The sequence below is a fragment of the Sebastes fasciatus genome, chromosome 14 (genome assembly GCF_043250625.1).
Source record: "Sebastes fasciatus isolate fSebFas1 chromosome 14, fSebFas1.pri, whole genome shotgun sequence".
Taxonomy (NCBI): Eukaryota; Metazoa; Chordata; class Actinopteri; order Perciformes; family Sebastidae; genus Sebastes; species Sebastes fasciatus.
In genome coordinates, this window is record NC_133808.1 from 29,500,621 (window position 1) to 29,521,408 (window position 20,788).

The following is a 20,788-nucleotide window of genomic DNA, read 5'->3' on the forward strand; positions in this document are numbered from 1 at the left end:
GCAAGAACTGGGGGAAAATAACAGGGCTGCCTCACTTATCCAGTTCTCAGATACCTCAAACAGTCTATTAACCCATGCGGTGACCCTTGGAAATGGCACAGAAAACTCTACGGCTCCTTTTGTGCACATGTGTGCGTATGTGTGTGTTCTTTTTAATCCCACAGTGTGAGATTACATCACGTCCAACAGGCAGGAACAGATTAAGAGTCCAGTGATCTAAACCTGTCAGCCTCGTCTTTCCCCTGATCCAGCCTGCCCGCCACAATAAGAGCAGCGAGTCGAACAACAACAGCCTCTCAGCTGTTTGGCTTCACTTGAGTGCAGAGCTGCATTAAGGCCCGTATCTGAGCACATAATGAAAACTGGCACCGGCCTGATTACAATTATCCCCGTACTCCCTCCATCAGTGTGCGGTTTACTCCTCTGAGTGCGAGGGCTTTTTGTTTTTGGATGCCACTTTACTCCGAGTTCAGATGGATTCGGAGCACATCTGGAGTGGCAATTGGCCATCCATCTGGTAGACAAGAGCACAGCAGAGTTGACAGCATGAGCTCGTTCTCCTTTTGGGCATCCCACCGAATTTCGACTGACCTGATTTGACTGCTCTCAGATCGCTTGCCAAGAGATTTCTCTAATCCTGATTTCAAGTGTGACTAAAGTGGATCAAGCTGTTTAGTCCAAGACTCAAATGATGGCTGAGCCGCGGTTGCAGATGTTCATTGGAGGAATGAGAACAGCGGCATGCCATCGTAACACAGCACGACTGGAACCAGAGTTATTATGCAAGCACAGCACTCTTAATCTGTCAAAAGTCTCCCAAGTCCCACTTTTGATCCCTGGAGGATAACTCTCAGTCTTCCTTTCTCCTTTTAATCCATATCTACCCATCCTTTCTTTACGTTGCATCTCTGGCTGAAGAGCTGACAAAAGCCTGAACAAATGCTTTCGGTCCTTCATTCAATCCAACTGTTACAATAACAACAACAGCTTAGAAAAGGTGCAGAAAAAAAACATTTTGATGTCACAACTCAACACCTTCTCACTCACAACTCGTCAAATACGACAGCTTGTTCAATGGTCGTACGCTTCAAAATATTATGCTCTAGGAACACATCTGGCGTTGTTTTGCACATATCAATTTCCACTTATTAACATGCATAGTGTCTTTTCAGTTTTCACAGGAAATTCTTGGTTAGAGTTTAGTAAGCTATGTTACGTAGCAACGTAGTAACGTTACGTCGTTTTTTTGTTTGTTTTTTCTCTTCTACAGTCTGAGTACATTTCAACAGAAAGGCGAATAGCATTAAAAAACAACCTTGTTCCCAGATGTTGGGCCCTATTCATCAATATCACTCACCTCCCCATTTAACACACACAACTGTACAAACATACAAACACACATGGACATATCCTCACCCCAGTAACAACCTCCCCCTAATGCCAGTGCCACCAGTGCCACCACCACCACACACCTTAATAGACAGTTCTCAAGCCCTGCCAGGTCCCTCCAGACTACAATAGCTGACACTTCTAAATATCTAACTACTCATTTATTTATATATTTTGAATTCCTTCCTTATTATAACCATCTAGTTGTTATGACTATTATTTCATCCTTTCTTTGGTTATGTTTTGTTTGTTATGTCTCATGTCAAGCTCTGAGCATCACCTTGTTTTCTTGGGTATTTCTCCACTGTTTTTATCCTTGTTGTACTACATGTAAAGTCACTGCTGTTTGGTTTTTGCACCAATATGAAAACAAACAAACAAAGGAAAACACAGCCTACGTTACGTATGCTACGTTGTAATTTTACTTTAAATAATTCAACGTTTACTTTTGTTTTCACACGGGACGTGACCACCGGTCTCCTGGGTGAAAATCCTGCGTTTTTGGACCCACCCATCCAGCCAAACATTCTCCCAACGTGGACTTTCTCTCTCTTTATACTATGTAACCTGACTTCCTCTTCTAATCTCGCCATAACTACGGCCACGTAGAGCGTCATATTTTGACGTGTAGGGCCGTTGACCAAGCTGCCATATTTGACGTGTTGGGAGTCGGGAGAACGGGAGAACGGGCAGCACAACACATGTTCTCAAGTCGACAGGTGATGTGAGGTGCTCTGTGAGCTCAGAAAAAAGTTTGCCCAAGTGCAAAATATGCATCTTACAGACCCTGTTGTTGTTGACAGATTTGGTCTTGAGCCAAATGCCTGGCTGTCAATCAGGAAGACTTATGGATGGAGGATGATTTGCCTGCAAAGCTGCTCCTTGGCCTGTGGGATAAGTGAAATCCTCTGAAGCTGACTCACGATCGCTATGCAAGGCTCAGGGGCTTGAATCTTACAGCCAAATGAACCCAGACGTGCATCTGAATGCATGGACATAAACACATGCACACAAGTGCATGCCGAGAGGGAACACTTAATCTCCTTTGAAATCATAAGTACACCAGCTGATATAAGAGCTTTCAGTCACAGAAGTGCCAGGATGATGGTTTTTTTTGTCTGTGTAGACCAACAGAAGGCCGGCACAGAAGTGTCATGTTGACGCTCTTGGGTTTGCAGCCCACCAGAGGTTATCACTGATGCTGTTGGCGATAAAAAAAAAGAAAAATAGATTAAAAAGAGCAGCACTTGCACACTGACTCAAAGCTGCAAATTTATTTAGCGACCTGCAGTAGTTCCAACTGAAATCAAAATGTTGTTTATTTAAAGACATTTGTGGTTTGGACTCAGTGGGTCATTAAAGGATGTTGCACTCAGCCCTAAGCTGATTGGTTCCTACTGCTCATGTAAATCTTTAATAACAGCTGCTCATGTAAATCTTTAATAACAGCTCACATACATAGAGTTTAATTTCTAATAAAATCTAAATTTACCCAGTCATCCCCATGTTGAATTTTTTTTTTTTGTTATCATTTTATTATTTTAATGCTGTCTTCGAAACATGTAAATAACAATTATAATATATATAATCATTATAATCAATTGGTGATCTGTCTGGTATATCATTTTAAAATGCTGTCTAGTGTTTTTCCTCTCTTTGTTTCTTCATATATCTGTTTAGTTTAGTCTTTTTTAGACCTTGTACCATGTGTTTTTATAATAAAGTTAAAACATAAATAAATACATAGATTATTTTTTTACATTTACTTATTTTCATTTTCAAAAAGATAAAGTACTGTAATGTCCAGTTGGGCACTGTAGTTTTTAGCAAATGTTACTCAAACAAGAGTAAGCACCTATTGTGTAACTCTGGGCCGATACCGATGTTTAAATAACAACTTGGCCGATAGCTGATGCCGATGTTTTGTTGTTTATTTAGTTTTTGTTGTTATTTATTCCCCTTTGTTGCCAGAGAAACAAAGACATCTGCATTAAAAAAAAAATAGCTGACCTGTTTTAAAGTCATTCATCATTCCATTACTCTTTGAATGAGCACAAATTCAATCATAAAAAAATATATATAAAGCAACCTTTTGATATAACCTTCTTCTACATGAAAAAGATTCTTTCTTTTGAAAAATAACTGCTTCAAAAGCCTTTTTAGCTGCTACTGTATATAACTACCTACTCAATGAGGAAAGAAGTCCAGCACTTACGTAGCCCAACAAAAACATTCCTTTTATGAAACATCAATTAGATTTAATTAAATGTAAATGTAAAAGCAATTAGAAACATAGCTTTAACCTCTTGTGTGTTTCATACAGAACACAACGTTCTTGTCACTGATCTTTCTCCGAGACCGCGTGAACTCCCACACGGTCGAATGTTGGCATTTCTGCAAACCACGGATATGTTGAATGTGGACATTTTGAATGCTGTCAGAGCAGGTGAAGTAGTATATTGAGCAACCGTTAATGAAAGTTACATGGTATAATAATGAGTATATCAAGTGAGAGAGTCCACTAAGGATGGATGGGATAAAAAAAACACAGGACTTTCACCAAGGAAACCAAAACAATAAATTAAACTTTGGCTTCACGCTTGTTACGTAAAGTCTGCTAAGGCCGGGTGTTATTTATTTATAGTAGTTACGTTGATACGTGACGTTGTTACATTATTATTTGAAAGATCTTTTTTCTAACCAAGTAGTTTTGTTGATGAAACCGAACCAATTGATTCACAGCGTTAACCACGTTGCATTGTGTGTTTCTGCAAGCGTGATACGAGGCTGGTTATGGTTACACGTTATGTCTCCTCACACTTAATAAAAAAGAAAAAAAAGAACAAAGGATTTAATTGGTCAAACATATATTTCCGCATGTGGAAATCCGCTGAAGTCAAGGTCCGCCCGACTATTTTGACCCCTGCACGAATGTCCAGCAGGGGTGTGCAAACATTCATAAGAACACACAAAATCAGTTTTTATAAATCTTTCTGTGCAATTTTTCAGACGAAAATCTGTGCTTGATGTGGCATGGTTTTTAGGAGGACTAAAGATTCCAACTCTCTTTCATCCCAAGTATTAATATGCTTAATAGCACAATGGCTGCACTCTTTGCACTTCCCTTGAACATTTGCACTATTGTAAATGTGTACAGTATCTGGTACGAATTTCAATTTCCCTGCTCTAACTTTGTGTTTTATTATGTTGATTTGTACATGAACCCTGCTTGCAAAACAATTTGCCACTAGTGAGGTACTAAGGATTGAAAACTACAAACAAAAAGAACAAGGTGAATACTGGCCGTTACCGATGTTCGTCCGATGAATCGTGCTTCCCTATGAGTAGTGCATTTGTTTGGGACTATTTTTAGCTGCAGATTAAAACATTAATTGGTGCTCCAGTGAGTATTCACACCACTAGAATAGTGAATGTGGGATCAACTCAAAATACACAACAGTGCCTGCATTTACCGTAAGGAAGGAACATGTCACGCCGAGGCTCATTCATGTGTTTTCAACAACAACAACAATGGCGTCTACAGCTCGGAGGGAATAAGCTACAGTGCATCAGGCTTGGCTACACGGACAATACGTGTTAGCAGGATCAAGTCTTTGTTGGTTCTCGTCTTTTCATGGGATTTCTTGACAATAAAAAAAAAATATTGAATATTGCCAGCCTTATCCTTTAATGCTCTTTTCCAATGTCCTTGCACCATTTTCTATGCTTTCATTTTAAAAAGAAAAGATGTGTCCTCTTCTTAACCATTCATTCCCCGATGAATGACTGCAAACACATTTAGATTCAGAGCGAGCGTTCACTGCTCTGCTCTCTGGCCCGTTAGAAGCTTTAATCAACAGCGGTGTCATTTGAAATGAAAATCTCTAATTAACTTCATACAAATATTATTTTTTTTAAAGTCAAGGACATGAGGCTTCTGAAAGTTGAACCATAAGTCGGGTTAAATTGAGATATCTGAAACTACCCATTCATCCACTTCATTGTCAGCTATGCATTATATTCAGTGGGGTATTTATATAGCGCAGTTCAGTCTTTGATAGTGGCATCGACTCAGCCATACTGTACATACGGCCCTTTCTCCAATGCTCTCCTCTGCTCATTAGCAAGCCCGCCTTAACCTGAGTGCACAAACTGATGGTACTCCACAAAGAAATCAAACTAAATTATCACAACAAAGCGCCATTTGTAGTGCGCATTGGCTGGATATTTTAAGCTCTAGTTTCAGAGGCATAATCACACCTAGAAGACAACTACACGCCCCAAATCAAATCAACGCGGCTCACCAGATATGAGGAAGTTTCCTGTTGGATATCGAGTCTCAGGAAATGTACAAACAGTTGGGATATGAGGAAATGCCAAAGGGATTTCCTAAAAATAGAACCTGTAATAGAGCTAGTCCAAGGGTAGAGCGACGGAGGAGAGCAGACTACTCAATCTGACCTGATCCTCTTCTCTGGCTGGATGTGATTAAAGTTACAGCTGCAAAATCAGACTGCAGCTCACACACTAATATCTCAGAGTATTGTAGAAATTTAATGAACTCCCAAACCAAGCAATCGTGACGTCAACAGGTCTGTAACTGACACAGACAGTACGGTCTCTTCCTCACAGAGGTGTGCGGTAGCAGTGATAGTTGCTTACTGTGAGGTAGACAGAGACTGATTATTGGTTTACTGACTACTGGTGCAGATGTTTGACTTCTGTTGATTAATTAGAGGAAGTGATTTACATGTTGATAACCAGTGGTGGAATATACTGCAAGTGCGTGTATGCAGGTACGGCACTTTCTGAGGTATTTGTACTAGAGCTGTCAGAGTTAACACGATAATAACGCGTTAACGCAAATTTGTTTTAATGTCACTAATTTCTTTAACACATTAACGCAATCAATATTTTAGAGGATGTAGCGAGCAAAATACTGGTATCATATGAAACTATAAAACCTAAGGAATCCATTGGTACCAACCATGTCATACTAGCTTGTTGGGAAGGAGGTTAAATAACGCTCCAAACTTATGCTAAATTTTGGCGAGGAAAAACTGTCATGTCCATTTCCAAAGGTGTCCCTTGACCTCTGACCTCCAGATGTGTGAATGTAAATGGGTTCTATGGGTACCCACGAGTCTCCCCTTTACCGACATGCCCACTTTATGATAATCACATGCAGTTTGGGGCAAGTCATAGTCCAGTCAGCACACTGACACTCTGACAGCTGTTGTTGTCTGTTGGGCTGCAGTTTGCCATGTTATGATTGGAGCATATTTTTATATGCTAAATGCAGTACCTGTGAGGGTTTCTGGATGATATTTGTCATTGTTTTGTGTTGTTAATTGATTTCCAATAATATTATACTAAACTATACTATACTGGTTACTTTGTAGATTAAGATTTTACCAACGAAATACATGATAATCTTAAAAAATATGATGCATTTTGATAGATTATTGCACATCAGTATATACAGGAACATATTGTAAATACATAATTAAAATGCAGTTTACACATTAATGCATAAGATAGTAGTAAAATAAATATAATATGTACAATAACATTATTCTCTTAATAAATTTTTCTGATAACACGTCTGTCTTTTCACTAAATGCACATAACACATGTAGTGATGGACCTAGCTTTAGATCGATCTACTCATCCACGACACACAGGAGTTTATGTTGGTCAAGAAATATATCTTTGTGCAATATAAAAGGTACATGTTTTTATAAAACTGATTTTAATAAGTTCTAATATTCTTACAGGGGTTTAAATAATTATATTTCTTCTTCTTCTTCTTCTTCTATTTCTTCTTCTTTTACAGCATACGTCCTTGTTACGTACTACAATATTCTGAAGCACAATAAAGTATAATGACATTGAAATTGTGAATAACTACAATGGATCTCTGAAAGCCTACATATGTCTGTCCTTGCACATAAAGACCTCCATCACTGAGGAACTGATAAAGCAGTCGGTATCTGTGTGCCAGTGTAGTCAGTTTTGATCCTATATATATATATATATATATTTATATATACATTAACATATAATATATAATCAGATTAATTATCATTCATTTATTTATACATGGTGGTCCAATGTGTTTTGCAAATCTGCAAATAATACATTTGAAAAAAAAGGGTAAAAAAGGACTTCAAACCAGCATTAAAAAACATCTGAAACACAACAAATGAGATAAAATATTAGTCTATAAATTGTCAAACGTCTGTTATAAGTTACAACAGCATATGTTTTCAAATGACTCAATTTTTTCTGATGCGCGGTCAAAAAAAACCCAACTCAAAGCATTAATTCACATAGCTGTGAAATAGACTGTTTGTGTTTTCTAGTTGATAAATGAGTTAAGCGATTTATCAAAGTTGTCATCTGTTAATGTTCTGTGAGTGATTATTTTGACTAATGTCTCAGCAGCGGCAGCACAGAACTGAGTCTGCAGGCCAACAGAGAGATTATAAAAGGCAAGGAATTAGTTTGTTTAATATTCTCCACTTCAAAACCACGACTTCACTGGTATTGATCAACAAGATATACACCTCTATGCTAATGGTTTGGCTTTCGTTAGATGTCAAAACAATCTATACATACCACACATAACTAATGCTAATTTGCCGCTATGGGTAATAAAACACTTAAAACCACGTATAGCACCTTTACAGCAGTGATTAACACCACGAGAGCAAAGGGCGTCAGTCGGAGAGTGCATAAGTTCAGTCAACACAGACCACAGAGTCAATAATATCAAAGGGGGCAGCGATGGTATCTGGTAACGGAGCGGCCTCAGACCTCTGTGTGGCATCGATAAAGCTTCATATGATACCGTGCATGCACTAACAGGCTTTCGGTGGGCTCAGTGACCTCTGCTCGCCGATAGCCCCAGTAGAGCCGAGGTATCGGTTGACAATTAGTCCCAAACGCTGACTGAATTCAAGGAAGCGCACATCGATACGAATGATTGAGAAACGCGGCGCGGTTTACTGTAGCACTTCATTTCTCTGAACACTGCATAGAATCTAAAGGGACCTGTGAGCATTTACAGGCAGCCTGCAGGATGTTTTACTGGGCGATCGACAGCTTTCGTGATTACACATCTCATCTGCCAAACATTAATTATTCAGCCCTCGTTCAGGACTGTAGTGGAGCACGATTTGGGTTAATTTTCTGCAGGATTTGCGGGAGCATTTACTTAAGGGTAGTACTGCTGTTGTAATTATAAAGGTAGCTAAGGCTGTCAATCGATTCAAATATTTAATTGCGATTAATTGCATGATTGTCCAGAGTCAATCACAATCAATCGCAAATTAATTCCACATTTTTTTATCTGTTCAAAATGTACCTTGAAGGGAAATTTGTCAAGTATTTAATCATCTTATCATCATGGGAGTGGACAAATATGCTGCTTTATGCAAATATATGTATATATTTATTATTGAAAATCAATTAACAACACAAAACAATCACAGATATTGTCCAGAAACCCTCACAGGTACTGCATTTAGCATAAAACAATATGCTCAAATGATAACATGGCAAACTGCAGCCCAACAGGCAACACCAGCTGTCAGTGTGTCAGTGTGCTGACTTGACTATGACTTGCCCCAAAACTGCATGTGATTATCATAAAGTGGGCATGTCTGTAAAGGGGAGACTCGTGGGTACCCATAGAACCCATTTACATTGATATATATTTAGGTAAGAGGTCAAGGGACCCCTTTGAAAATGGCCATGCCAGTTTTTCCTTGCCAAAATTTCGTGCAAGTTTGGAGTGTTATTTTACCTTCTTTGCGACAAGCTAGTATGACATGGTTGGTACCAATGGATTCCTTCTAGTTTCATATGATACCAGTATTTCCACTCCAGCTTTAAAACTGGTACAACCTAAAAATTGCAAGTTGTGTTAATGCGTTAAAGAAATTAGTGGCTTTAAAATGAAATTGTCAATTTCCACTCCAGTCTTTTCAAAATAAAACTACTTAGGTTTCGGAAAAGGTTGACTTGGTTAAGTTTAGGAAAAGATTGCGGTTTGCAGTTAAAAATACCGTGACGTAACAAATAAACAAACGTTGACTTCTGGTATCACACGGGACACTAACACCGGTCTCCTGGGAGAAAGTCTGGTGTTTTTTGACCCACCCATCCATCCCGACCTCCTCCCTATGCAGCGTTTGTCACTCTTTATGTTTCCTGGTTCACGATTACGTGGATTACATACTAATGTATTTCTTGGGATATATAGGATTTACAGTGCATTACTTTTTGATAGATATAGCTACAAACGGTGTATGAGAACAGCCTTTCCTGTGTTAATAGCATGATTTTGAAATTGGAGGAGGTTTGCTTTAAAATGGTCCTGAAATAAAAGAGGTTGAATTGACTCTATCAGGTATCATTTGGATATAAAGATATCTATAAAAGACACATTTATTTCCGAGTATAGAGAACCGATATTGATTCAGTAGTCTGACTTTGGTTGAGACACAAGAGGAAAACATCTTTGGAGAGAGAGAGAGTGGTTTCTCGTGGAGTGGTATAGATTATTTTTTTTTTTAAAAAGAGGCTTTCGTAACCAGTTTTTCCTCGAAGGAATGGAAGTTCAGGCCAGGGAGTGCAAGAAGTTGATTGAGTTCTGGTTTTCTAGCTTTATATAGCGTTTCGTATAGTGAGCGTGGTCATGCATGGGCAGTCACTCAAGACAAGACACATTTATAGATATGATGCCTGAGCCACGGTGCTGCCCTCAATCTGTTTGGTGATATTTATTTGTTCAAAGACGCTGCAACAGGCGGAATAAGGAGAGAATGAGCCACAACACACAGTAAAAGCATATGTATGCACTGCAAAGTCCTTCAAATTAAACAACAAAATGCATTCATTTCTAATCTGTTAGTATCTAAACCAATGTAGTCTCCATAGGCACTTCTATGTTTTCTGTATTAGATTGGAGACACTGCTGTACACATTTTAAAGCTGATTTGTTGTGTCTTGTCACGTTTCAGGAATAACAGGTTTGGACCCGAAAGCAGGTAAGGATGAGGAGGCACAAGGAGAGAAAGGTGATTACACACAGGTGGAACAAATCAGGGCGAGGCAGACAATCACAAAGGCGGGAAAACGCACAAAGGCAGGAAGTAAAACAAGACATGACACACATGGTAAGTATATCAAAATAAAACAGGAAATACTAAACATGACTAAACTAAATGAATGAAAAGAAACAGAGCTAGACTGTGACAGATCTGAACTGAAAGACGGATCACGGTGTAGCTTCCTTTTCTTTAACTCTGCATGTTGATGTTGTGAACCAGCACCTCCAGATTACACACATTTGTTTCAGCCCCCTATAAATACATCATAATCAATATCAAATCATAGAGTGTGATAATGCAGGACTGTGTCTGATTCACAGGTAATCACACAATGTAATTACATAAGATAATAAACGGTGCAATACATAATGTGAAATCTGGCTACTGTATGAGCAGGCATTTGGCTTTTTTTTCCTTTTAATTTAACACCTCATCTTTTTTCATTTTTGAGCCTGAACGTTCAAAACAGAATCATTTTTTTTTTTGTCGTGTTTTTCATCACTGTAACCGTCCCTTGCTGATTATTGCATCAATCTTATTGGCACGCTCGACAGAAAGTGGGTGTTGATAATCCTTCCAAACCCTCTGCCAGTAACACTGAAAATAAATAAGAGGATGGAACTTACAGCCTCTACAGCTATTTGAAGCATATTCATTGCACTCTATGGATTGGGGAATTGGTGCAGCATCACCGTGTGACCAATGCAGCTGGAAATGGAAAGGCCTCCACTGGCGCCACATTCATCACAATAGATTTTTTTTCTGCTCCCGAGAGACCGGGCAGAAATTATTCCTCTAAATAGTCTTATATCAAGTGTCCGTTGCGTTTTCTTCTTATTCATTACAATCAAAAAGCATTTTGTTCGGTACATTGGATCTGCAGAGGACAACAATGTAAAAGCTTCCCTGTACCATTAGCTTTCTGTATGCTGAATTCAGAGAGTAAAACACATATACAGGCTGACATTTTACCAACTTCTATCCAATAAGGGTGGGAGATATAATGATGAATATGGTGACGGTATTGATTATTAGAGTTTTGTATAATTCTTGCATCCATGTTAATTTTATTTTTTCAGGTATTTCATTTAGAGGATTAGCTAAAAAGACATTCAATAATGATAAATAAATGTTCCACAAAATGTATTGTAAGACAGGCGATTAGACTGTTATCAGGCTATTAAATAGGCGTTATCAGTCGCTATAAGCCCCATATACACAAAACACAGGGTTTTTACCCAGGAGACTGGAGTTTGCTGTGTGAAACCAACAATGTATATATATATTGTCTCTGTGTTCGTAGTTATTTTAACAAAAAACACAATGTTTTTTGTTGAACTTAACTACTTGTTACTTTTGCCTAAACCTAAATAAGTTGTAGTTTGTTTGCTTCTTTTGCCTAAACCTAAAGAAGTTTTATTTCTTTGCCTAAACCTAAATAAGTTGTAGTTGTGTTGCCTAAACCTAAAGAAGTTGTAGTTTTGTTGCCTAAACCCAACTGTATTTTTTACCTAAACTTAAAGAAGTTGTATTTGATTGCCTAAACCTAACTTTTTTTTTGTGCCTAAACCTAAAGAAGTTGTAGTTTTGTTGCCTAAACCTAAAGAATTTTTTTTTGTTTGTGTTCAAAATGTAACGTTTCATTCAGTTTTGTGTTTTTAATGTTAGAACGTGTTGCTTTTAAGTTCCACTTTCACATTTATGTTGTAAAAGAGAGATCACTGTCATCTTTTTTTTAATGATTTTATGATGATAAAACCTACTAGCAAGCATAGTAGGCCTCTATTTACCCACATCTATGGTTCTTATAGCGACTCATAACACCTATTTTATAGCATGATAACAGTCAAATCAGGTGCAGAAAGAAAATATTGTGATATAAAATGTCATCATGCCGTGATACCCCACTGACTGGAGTGTAGAAGTAAATGACTTTACCATTCAACATTTCACTTCAACAATAGAAGACAGCAGCATCTGTCTGTGCATCTTCTCCACACCACGCAGCAGATAAATAACTCAATGCAACGCATCAGAAGAAACAAAATGCTTTGACCGAGATGAAAAATCCCTGTAAAAGTCTCTTCATTTCATGTCTGCAGTCAGTCAGAGATCATGCAGAGAGCTCTGAGATGTTGTATTTACTCAATTTAAACGAATAAACACACAGTCCTCTGTAGCAACTTCAGCTTCAGCTTTGAAAATCGAGTCACTCTGATGGAGATTGATCTGGATGGAAACATAATCTTGTTGGTTTTTCAGATGAAGTAGACCCAGTAATCTTTCCAAAACCACAAAAAACAAATTACAACAGTGATACTGTCCTCCCAAAAATTGAGATGCAACTACACCAATATATAGTAATAAAAAAAAGAAACAGCAATTTGTGAAACAATTTTGTTTAAATCATTTCTAGAACTGATTCTCTCTTTTTTAGATTTAAGATTTAAGTGTTTCCATGATAACTACCAGTTTAATGATGATTTTATTTCCATTTTTATACTAGTGTTCTAGTTATTATGAAAATGCTGCCACTTATTTTCCTGTTTTATTTCAGTTTTTATGGGGAACTAATTCTTTTAGTTCAGATTAGGATATGATTTATCTTTATTTGCTGCAAAACTAAAATATGACATAACAAAATAGAATAAAAAAAATAAATATAACTCAGATTAAAAAGATCTAAAAATAAATTAAAAAAAACAACATACAAATTACACCCAACTTCAGTCTAAATAGCATATATATCAGACGAGATATGATTTGCACAAACGGTTCACATTCCCTGCGGGATCACAATGATGAGGAGAGTAATCCTCGTGACATAATCATATGCTATTTCTATATATACCATCATCCCTCTACAGTCCCTCCAGTTGTTTTTGTCTCTCAGAAGAAATGCGCTATATGTTTAAACATGAGCAAAAGTGCCGGCGCTGTCACACAGCGGTGCTCTGCATCATTTACCTTTTGATAAATTCATCAGTCCTTGAATATGTACAGCGGTAGGTGTTCCTTGAGTGCCTACTTCACATTCATTAAGTGAATCTGCAGCTGCACCGTCTCCATCACACACATACGCACACACCCACCCTCACTTCTGCTGTGATGCTGAATGCCAGCTCTCCTCCAGCACGTTCCAGGTGCTTCAGATGGGAAATAATTTGTGCCCAAGTATGTGCCCGCTGAGCTAACTTGAAGCATGAAATTTTAAGTAAGTATATGTGTGCGGTGCTTTTGCTAAACCGGAAACAGATTCCATCTTCTAAAAGATGGATGTGTGGCGCAGCAGTCTCTACCTGCTGCGAGGGAAACACTGCGAGCGGAGCAATATTCCTCCCAGAGACCTGTGGTGAAGAGTGTCATATCATCTGGTAATGAAAGCCTTCCAGCCAAAAGACTCATGTTTCCACTCATAGCAGGAAATTTTCCCTTAAAAGAAGCCGCACATAGGTGCGTTGTAAAAATGTCATTGTAAAAGTTAGTTTTTGGCGATAAACCTGAGGCTGAATATCAGGGATAGAGCTGCAATGTTTAATCGATTAGTTGTCAACTATTACATTAATCGCCAACTATAATAATCGATTAATCCGTTTGAGTAATTTTTTAAGAAAAATAAGTCAAAATTCTCTGATTCCAGCCTCTAAAATGTGAATATTTTCTGGTTTCTTTACTCCTCTATGACAGTAAACTGAATATCTTTGATTTGTGGAAAAAAACAAGACATTTGAGGACGTCATCTTGGGCTTTGGGAAACACTGATCAACATTTTCCACTGCTTTCTGACACTTAATAGACCAAACAACTAATCGATTAATTGAGAAAATTATCGACAGATTAATCATATATATACATTTGCAGAAAATCAGAATTCAAACGGTAGTAAAGGAGTGTATGTTGTACATGGGATTTATTGTTTAGTTTTAATTTTTTACCGTGGTATTGAATTGGATACTGAGAATCGTGGAATTTCACTGGTATTGGTATTTTTGGATGTTGTGCATGTAAATACATTAGAAATACTTTTCCGAGTTAGGAATAAAAGAAAATTAAATGAAGAAAAGGACATAATTTAAGAGGATTGTGTATTTTTGAAACAGGTAAAGTGAGATAGATGTGTCTCAGTTTTGGGAGTCAAATTATACAACAGGTTTAGTGATGAGCTGAAATCTTGTAGCTCTCTGTTGAGCTTAAAAAAACCCGTTAAAATGATTAAAGATTACAGTGTAAAATGATTAAAATGTGTAATTAGTAAGGATTACAATTTGTCGTCAATTTTATTGTTTTCTGATATTCTGGGTTATTTTATGGATTGGATAGGATTGGCAAAAATAAGCCTCGTAGCTTCAGCCTATTCCTTTTTCCGTTTTAATTGATTATCTGAATGTTGTTGTGTGAATGGATACAGTGTTGGTTTATATTCACACAGATTGTAAAGTTTTTGTTCTTTTTGATGAATAAAACTATTCATTCATGACTACTAAATTTCGGGTATTTTGACATCCCTATAATTAGCTACTCATAATACAATACTCATTTATCAAATTAATTTCCTTTACCAAGCCCACTCTGTCAAAGTTGCCTCACAACAGCCCAACACCCACATGCCACATTCTCTGTATTATTATATTTAACAAGCAGCCAGCCTGATGTTACAGTTTGGAGGTACCCTCCTCAACAGCTAGCTTAGCCCCCAGTGACTGCACGTTAACAGTTCACATACCTTCCAGCACGAAGCAGAACTCTCATGTTGTCTCTCTTCCAGGTGAATCTGGTCTAGCCCTGATTGAGGGATTGAGAGTGATACAGAGGGGGAAGGGATCCTGTCTCTCTCTCTCTCGGCCTTCCGGCCTCGGCAGCAGTTGATTGTATTTGATGATTTAGTTGTTTGCCTTTGTTGGTTCTTTTATTTTTCTGATGGGTCTGGCAGAGCTTTTTTTGGTGCTTTATTTCTGTTAGGTTTAGTTCTTGTATCGGTTATGGTTGGAGGGAAGAATCCAGATCCTTCCCTTCTTTTTGTTTTTGTCATTTTGGCCGACCCATCAGTCCTTGGTTAGTAGACTTTGGTTGTGGTTGATTGTTTAGTTGTTCATTTTTTGTTCACAAATAAATTGAACGTTCTTTTCTGCATCTCTGTGACTCTTCTGATTATGTTGGACCTCTTTTGTAAAGAGCCTTGCTGGGGGGGGGCGTAACGAACACATATCATGTAAATATGCAACCTGATCTCATGGGAAGACGTAGAAATAGCACAACATTTTAAGGATATTCTGCGTGTCATGATAACACATTTTAGGTTTTTCGTGTGTAATGCTATGGCGTTACACGGTTATGTTTAGGCAACAAAACCACTTAGTTAGGTTTAGGAAAATCATCATGGTTGGGCTTGAAATAAGTATGGAAACTAAGTAAAATATGTATGGAAACAACATAACATAAGTACCCAAAAACACATCACAAACGTCACTAACGTAACTTCAAAATAACTCAACAACACTTTGAACACCATAAGCAGTCTTTCTCACTGTTTATTCTACGTCACTAGCTCTGAGCGTGTGGATGTGTTTACTCTGCAGTCAGTACATACATGACGTTTAGTGACACGCTAAAACAGCATTTTTATTTGCCCACAAAATGACTTAACAAATTGTTGTCATTCATACGCCATTTGGTGAGACCGGGCTGAAATATGACAACCTGGGAGTTAAAAGAAGGCTCCGGCCGCCATGCCAAGCTAAGCTAAGTCCCTGACTACTCTGTTCACTGAATGCACCAAGACATAACTGATACCAATCCCCCCATCCAACTCCCGCCAAGACAGCAAAGAAGCCAACCTCCAAAATCTAATCAAATTGTAATCCATTCGACTTCTTGTTACTGGGAAAAGATTATCAAAATGTATTCCAAAAATTGTAATTCACATGGCTCTGGTGTTAGCCAGAATATTCTGGACTGTTTATAAGTCTAGTAAAAAGTGTGCTAACTTACAAGTGAACACCCTGGCATTGGGCATCTTGGTTGTAAATATAAAACCACTCAAGCTATAGTGGTCAACACTGCCAGTAAAGGCATTAAAAAGACCAGTAGGGAAATTGTGCACAGAACTGAATGCAAAGCTCAACGTATTTTACAAGAAAGCACTCAACCCTCCTCTTTCTCACTTTGATGTAATTGCCGGAGAGCACCTTGTGGTTTGCTGTTGTCAAGACAAATTTCCACCGGTGGACAATAAATTTGTGTTGCACTGTGTTACTAATATACTCTGTACAAAAGAGGGGGAAAAAATCGTTGTTTCGATGCATCTGTGCATAGCTCTGCGGTTGGCAGTCATTTGGCCATTACTGTGAAGGTCACGCCGATACAGTATCAATTAGCTCCTGCTGAAAATGGCAGATCGAACGCTGACATACTGAGTGACGTACTCGTCTCTTTGTAAAACCAAAGAAAGCGTGCAGGGGCTTCTGACAGGAAGTGGCTGCCACCTGACGAGGCCACACAAACCAGCCATGACACGTCTCCGCTCCCCTCCTTTTGTTTCTCACTGGTAAATATGAGAGCAGCCATTTGACCTCCAGGAGCATCTCACCATTTCATCACAGCACAGTATGTCAGACCTGATCACCGCACACATTTGAGAACCACAGGACTGCCATGAATGAGTAATGCGGCTGTCAGTTTAGCTCAGTTCCTCACCTTAACATAAACTGCTTAAACCCCAACACAAGCCCGGTGTCACACTCGCCCCTCGGAGAGCAAAGATAAACCGAAAGATCAAGTGATGTCACGCCGCTTGGTGGTGTATTCATTTACTGTTGGGAATCGCTTCTTACATTTCTAACATGACAAGAAAGGGCAAGGAAAGATCTGAAGTGCAGCTAGAAAGCTCCGTTATTTTATTTTTCACAAAAAATGTTGTGCGAAATGAGCGCTATAATGAAGGTTCTGTTATTCACATATAGGAGGGCTAAAAATGTTCAAAGGGTGCAGCTAGAGGGAAAGGTCACGGAGTCATTAAAATAAAAATGTTTATGCCTTTGGGAGAAAATGTGCTCACCAAGAAACACTGAAATCGGAACATAAGATTATAATTTTAAATTAGGTTATATATATTGCTGTCAAAGCTGACATTTTGGCCTGAAAGTGGAGCTAGTCTAAAATATGGAAAGGTTCATCCTCTGGGGAGCGTGAATGACCTTAAATGCAATTTTGACAATCTGCCCATTATATTTAATATAAAAAGTGGACATATGGGTTATGAATATCCACAAGAAACTTGATGGAACAAAGAGATGAGTTGGTCAAGATTTATTTTTGTCAAGTCATAGTGACTCAAGGTTTCTACCTCATTTCTTTATTAAAACAAAAATACAAAAATACTCAGGGAAAAGAGGGGAAATGAATATAGTTATAAAACAAATTGCTGACATTTAGACATGTGCATGTCTAAGTGTGTGTATACGTGTAAGTGCATAAGTGTGTATGCAAACATGCATATATATGTATATGTACAGTATATGGATTTAGGTTATGTGTACGTAGGTGAAAGACACACCTGTATCTGTTCGTGCAGACATACCGATTTATGTTAAGGTATTTTGTATATCGATATGTTTCCATAATCCATATTATTATTATTTGCATGCTAGGTATTGTTATGTAAATGCACAATATACCATGAATCAATTTAATTGTTTTGGAACTATATCTATATACATGTTCTTTTCTGTCAACATGAAAAAAAATTGTATGTTGAAACACAACTTCATGTGTGTAGTTTTCTTCCAGGTACACATGGGAAAGCAAAGCATTAATCAGAAACTGTCAGGAGCAAAACATACTGACATAAAACGCCTGAATATTCCAACCTGGTTTGGTAATAAAACCTATTGCGACATGAATGAGCCCTTATATCACTGTTACATGTCTCATGTCTGCTCTTATGTTGGCAGTTTGTATTCTAATTACCATTTCTTCTTGTTTTTATATCCACTATTTACATTTATATGCTGTGTCAACAACACAGATATACTGCCATGTGATGCATATAAAGATTGCAGTGAAACATGTGTTTACTGTAGGGTTGTAGTGTAGACGCTGCTGCACACGTCACTGTGATACTTGCAGTGGGAGGCAGTGTTTTATAGACATCTTACATTTACTGTAAAATCAACAATAAAAGTCCACTCAGTTGCCAGTTTACTAGATCCACTCGGCTATTATAAAGCTGATGCAATCTAACAGAACGCCCCCACCCCGGTAGTATATCACTGAGGGCCAGACTAAATACCAGAGACAGCTCAGCTAGGTGTGTGTATCCACTGTGTGTATTAACAGTGACTAGTCTCTGTAGGATTTGTTTAGTTCAGGTATGATGTGGTTTAGCCTGCATGGATGTTAGCTCTGCTCATTGTTGCACTGCAAGGGATTTCAGCAACTTAAAGATAAATAAATAAATAGATTGTATGGAGATATAACTTAATCAATTAATCTGCTGATTATTCCCTTGAGTAATCATTTGAAATATAACGTTTGTTCGACCAACAGAATCCAGTAATTGTCAGTTTGCTGTGCACATTAGAGCAGCTGAAAACAATGACTTGATAAATGATTGATGGTCTATTAAAAATTGTTCCATTCTGACAAACACATCTATTAATGAAACCACCGAGCAATTAAATCCAAAGCTAACAGTGTACAGCTTCACACTTAAGATGAAACCCCCCTGTGGCTGTGTGTGTGTGTGTGTGTGTGTGTGTGTGGATGAAGAGGCAGTATAGTCTCTTTAGTGAAGATCCAGCAGGCTGTGTGTGTGTGTGTGTGTGTGTGTGTGTGTGTGTGTGTGTGTGTGTGTGTGTGTGTGTGTGTGTGTGTGTGTGTCAGTGAGTGTATGGTATGGTATGGTATATCTTCATGTAGGAGTCGACCAGTAACAGCAGCTGTCTGTGCAGTACAGCTGTGGCCAGTCAGCAGTTTTTTGTTCCCCCACACACACACACACACACACACACACACACACACACACACACACACACCAGCCAAAACACGTCTAAAGAGACTGACTCTTAAAAATAAAGAGCTCTGTGAACCAACAGAGTCACCAGTGGCTGCAGAGAGAGTCAGTCCACCCAGACAGCGTTTCACTTGTGAATGAAAACCTGTTTGCTTGACCTTCATCATCGCACACTGACTGAGAGAGTCTGCTCAATAGAAACACACATCAACAACTTGTTATATGTGCACGATGCTGCTGACAGAAGTAGCCTACTCTCTCTCTCTCTCCACTTCAACATGAGCAACAGCAGCAGCACATCTGGAACAGTCTCGACGGCTGCTTCTGCAACAACAGCAGGAGCACAAAAAACTTCAGCTTCTATATATGTGACTCTCCAGCTAGCAGCAGACTGAAGAAGAGGAGGAGAGAGGAGAGGAGCAGCTGTACAGGTGAGCTTCTAGGTGAATGTACTCACAGTGAGTGGCGGCGGATGCTCCACTGAAGACGCTCAGAGTGTAAAGGGTAACCATATGCAGCAGAAAAACCATCTTCCCAGATGTGGTGGTGGTGGTGGTTATTATCCAGTGTGTCCGCAGAGAGAAAACAAAGAGGAGAGGTTTCCTCCTCGCTCCTCCAGCACGGAGGGATAGAAGGAGTCTGGTGATGAAGAGGAGAGGAGAGCAAAACCGCTCCGACGACGACACTCCCTCACTGTGAGGCGATGCACGCCTCTCTCTCCTCCTCTCTCTCTCTCTCTCTCTCCTCCTCTCTCTATCTCTCTTTCTCCTCCTCTCTCTCTCTCTCCACCTCTCCTTATGTCTGTCTCTCTCTCCTCCTCTCCTTCTGTCTGACTCTCTCTGTCGTCCTCTCTCCTTCTGTCTGTCTCTCTCTCTCCTCCTCTCTCTCCCTCTCTCTGTTTCAGTCTATATTGGCAGAAAGAGCATTGTGATGCCCAATGCTTTGCTTTAAAATGCACCACAGAGGAAAAGCTGTGTGTGTGTTTGCGTGCAGCAACAGCACCAATTCCTGCATGAATTCAGCTCTAACTTTATTGTGAAATAACAAGTATGTGTTGGAGTATAGCATGAGTGTTCTGGCATGCAGGTTGGTAACGAGTTCATCCTCTCTACCACTATTGGTTGCCTTTTGTAAGTACACTGTTAAGAATTTCCCAGTAAAATAACAGTAAAGAGCTGGCAGCAGAGGGTTGCCTTTATGTTACTGTAAAATTAACATTATTATACTGTCGCTGAAATGTACAGCTTTGTACTGTTAATGAAAAATACAG

At 38.7% G+C, this 20,788-nt stretch overlaps 1 protein-coding gene across 1 annotated transcript in view; it reads right to left on the bottom strand.

The window, feature by feature from the left end:
• Positions 1-20,395, bottom strand: part of cntnap5a (contactin associated protein family member 5a) — a 104,208-nt gene extending 83,813 nt beyond the window's left edge. Inside the window, exon 1 of the mRNA XM_074657793.1 lies at positions 19,976-20,395. Coding sequence (XP_074513894.1) covers positions 19,976-20,048 — 73 coding nt within the window. The 5' untranslated portion in view covers positions 20,049-20,395. The remainder of the gene's footprint in view (positions 1-19,975) is intronic.
• Positions 20,396-20,788: the final 393 nt, after the last annotated feature.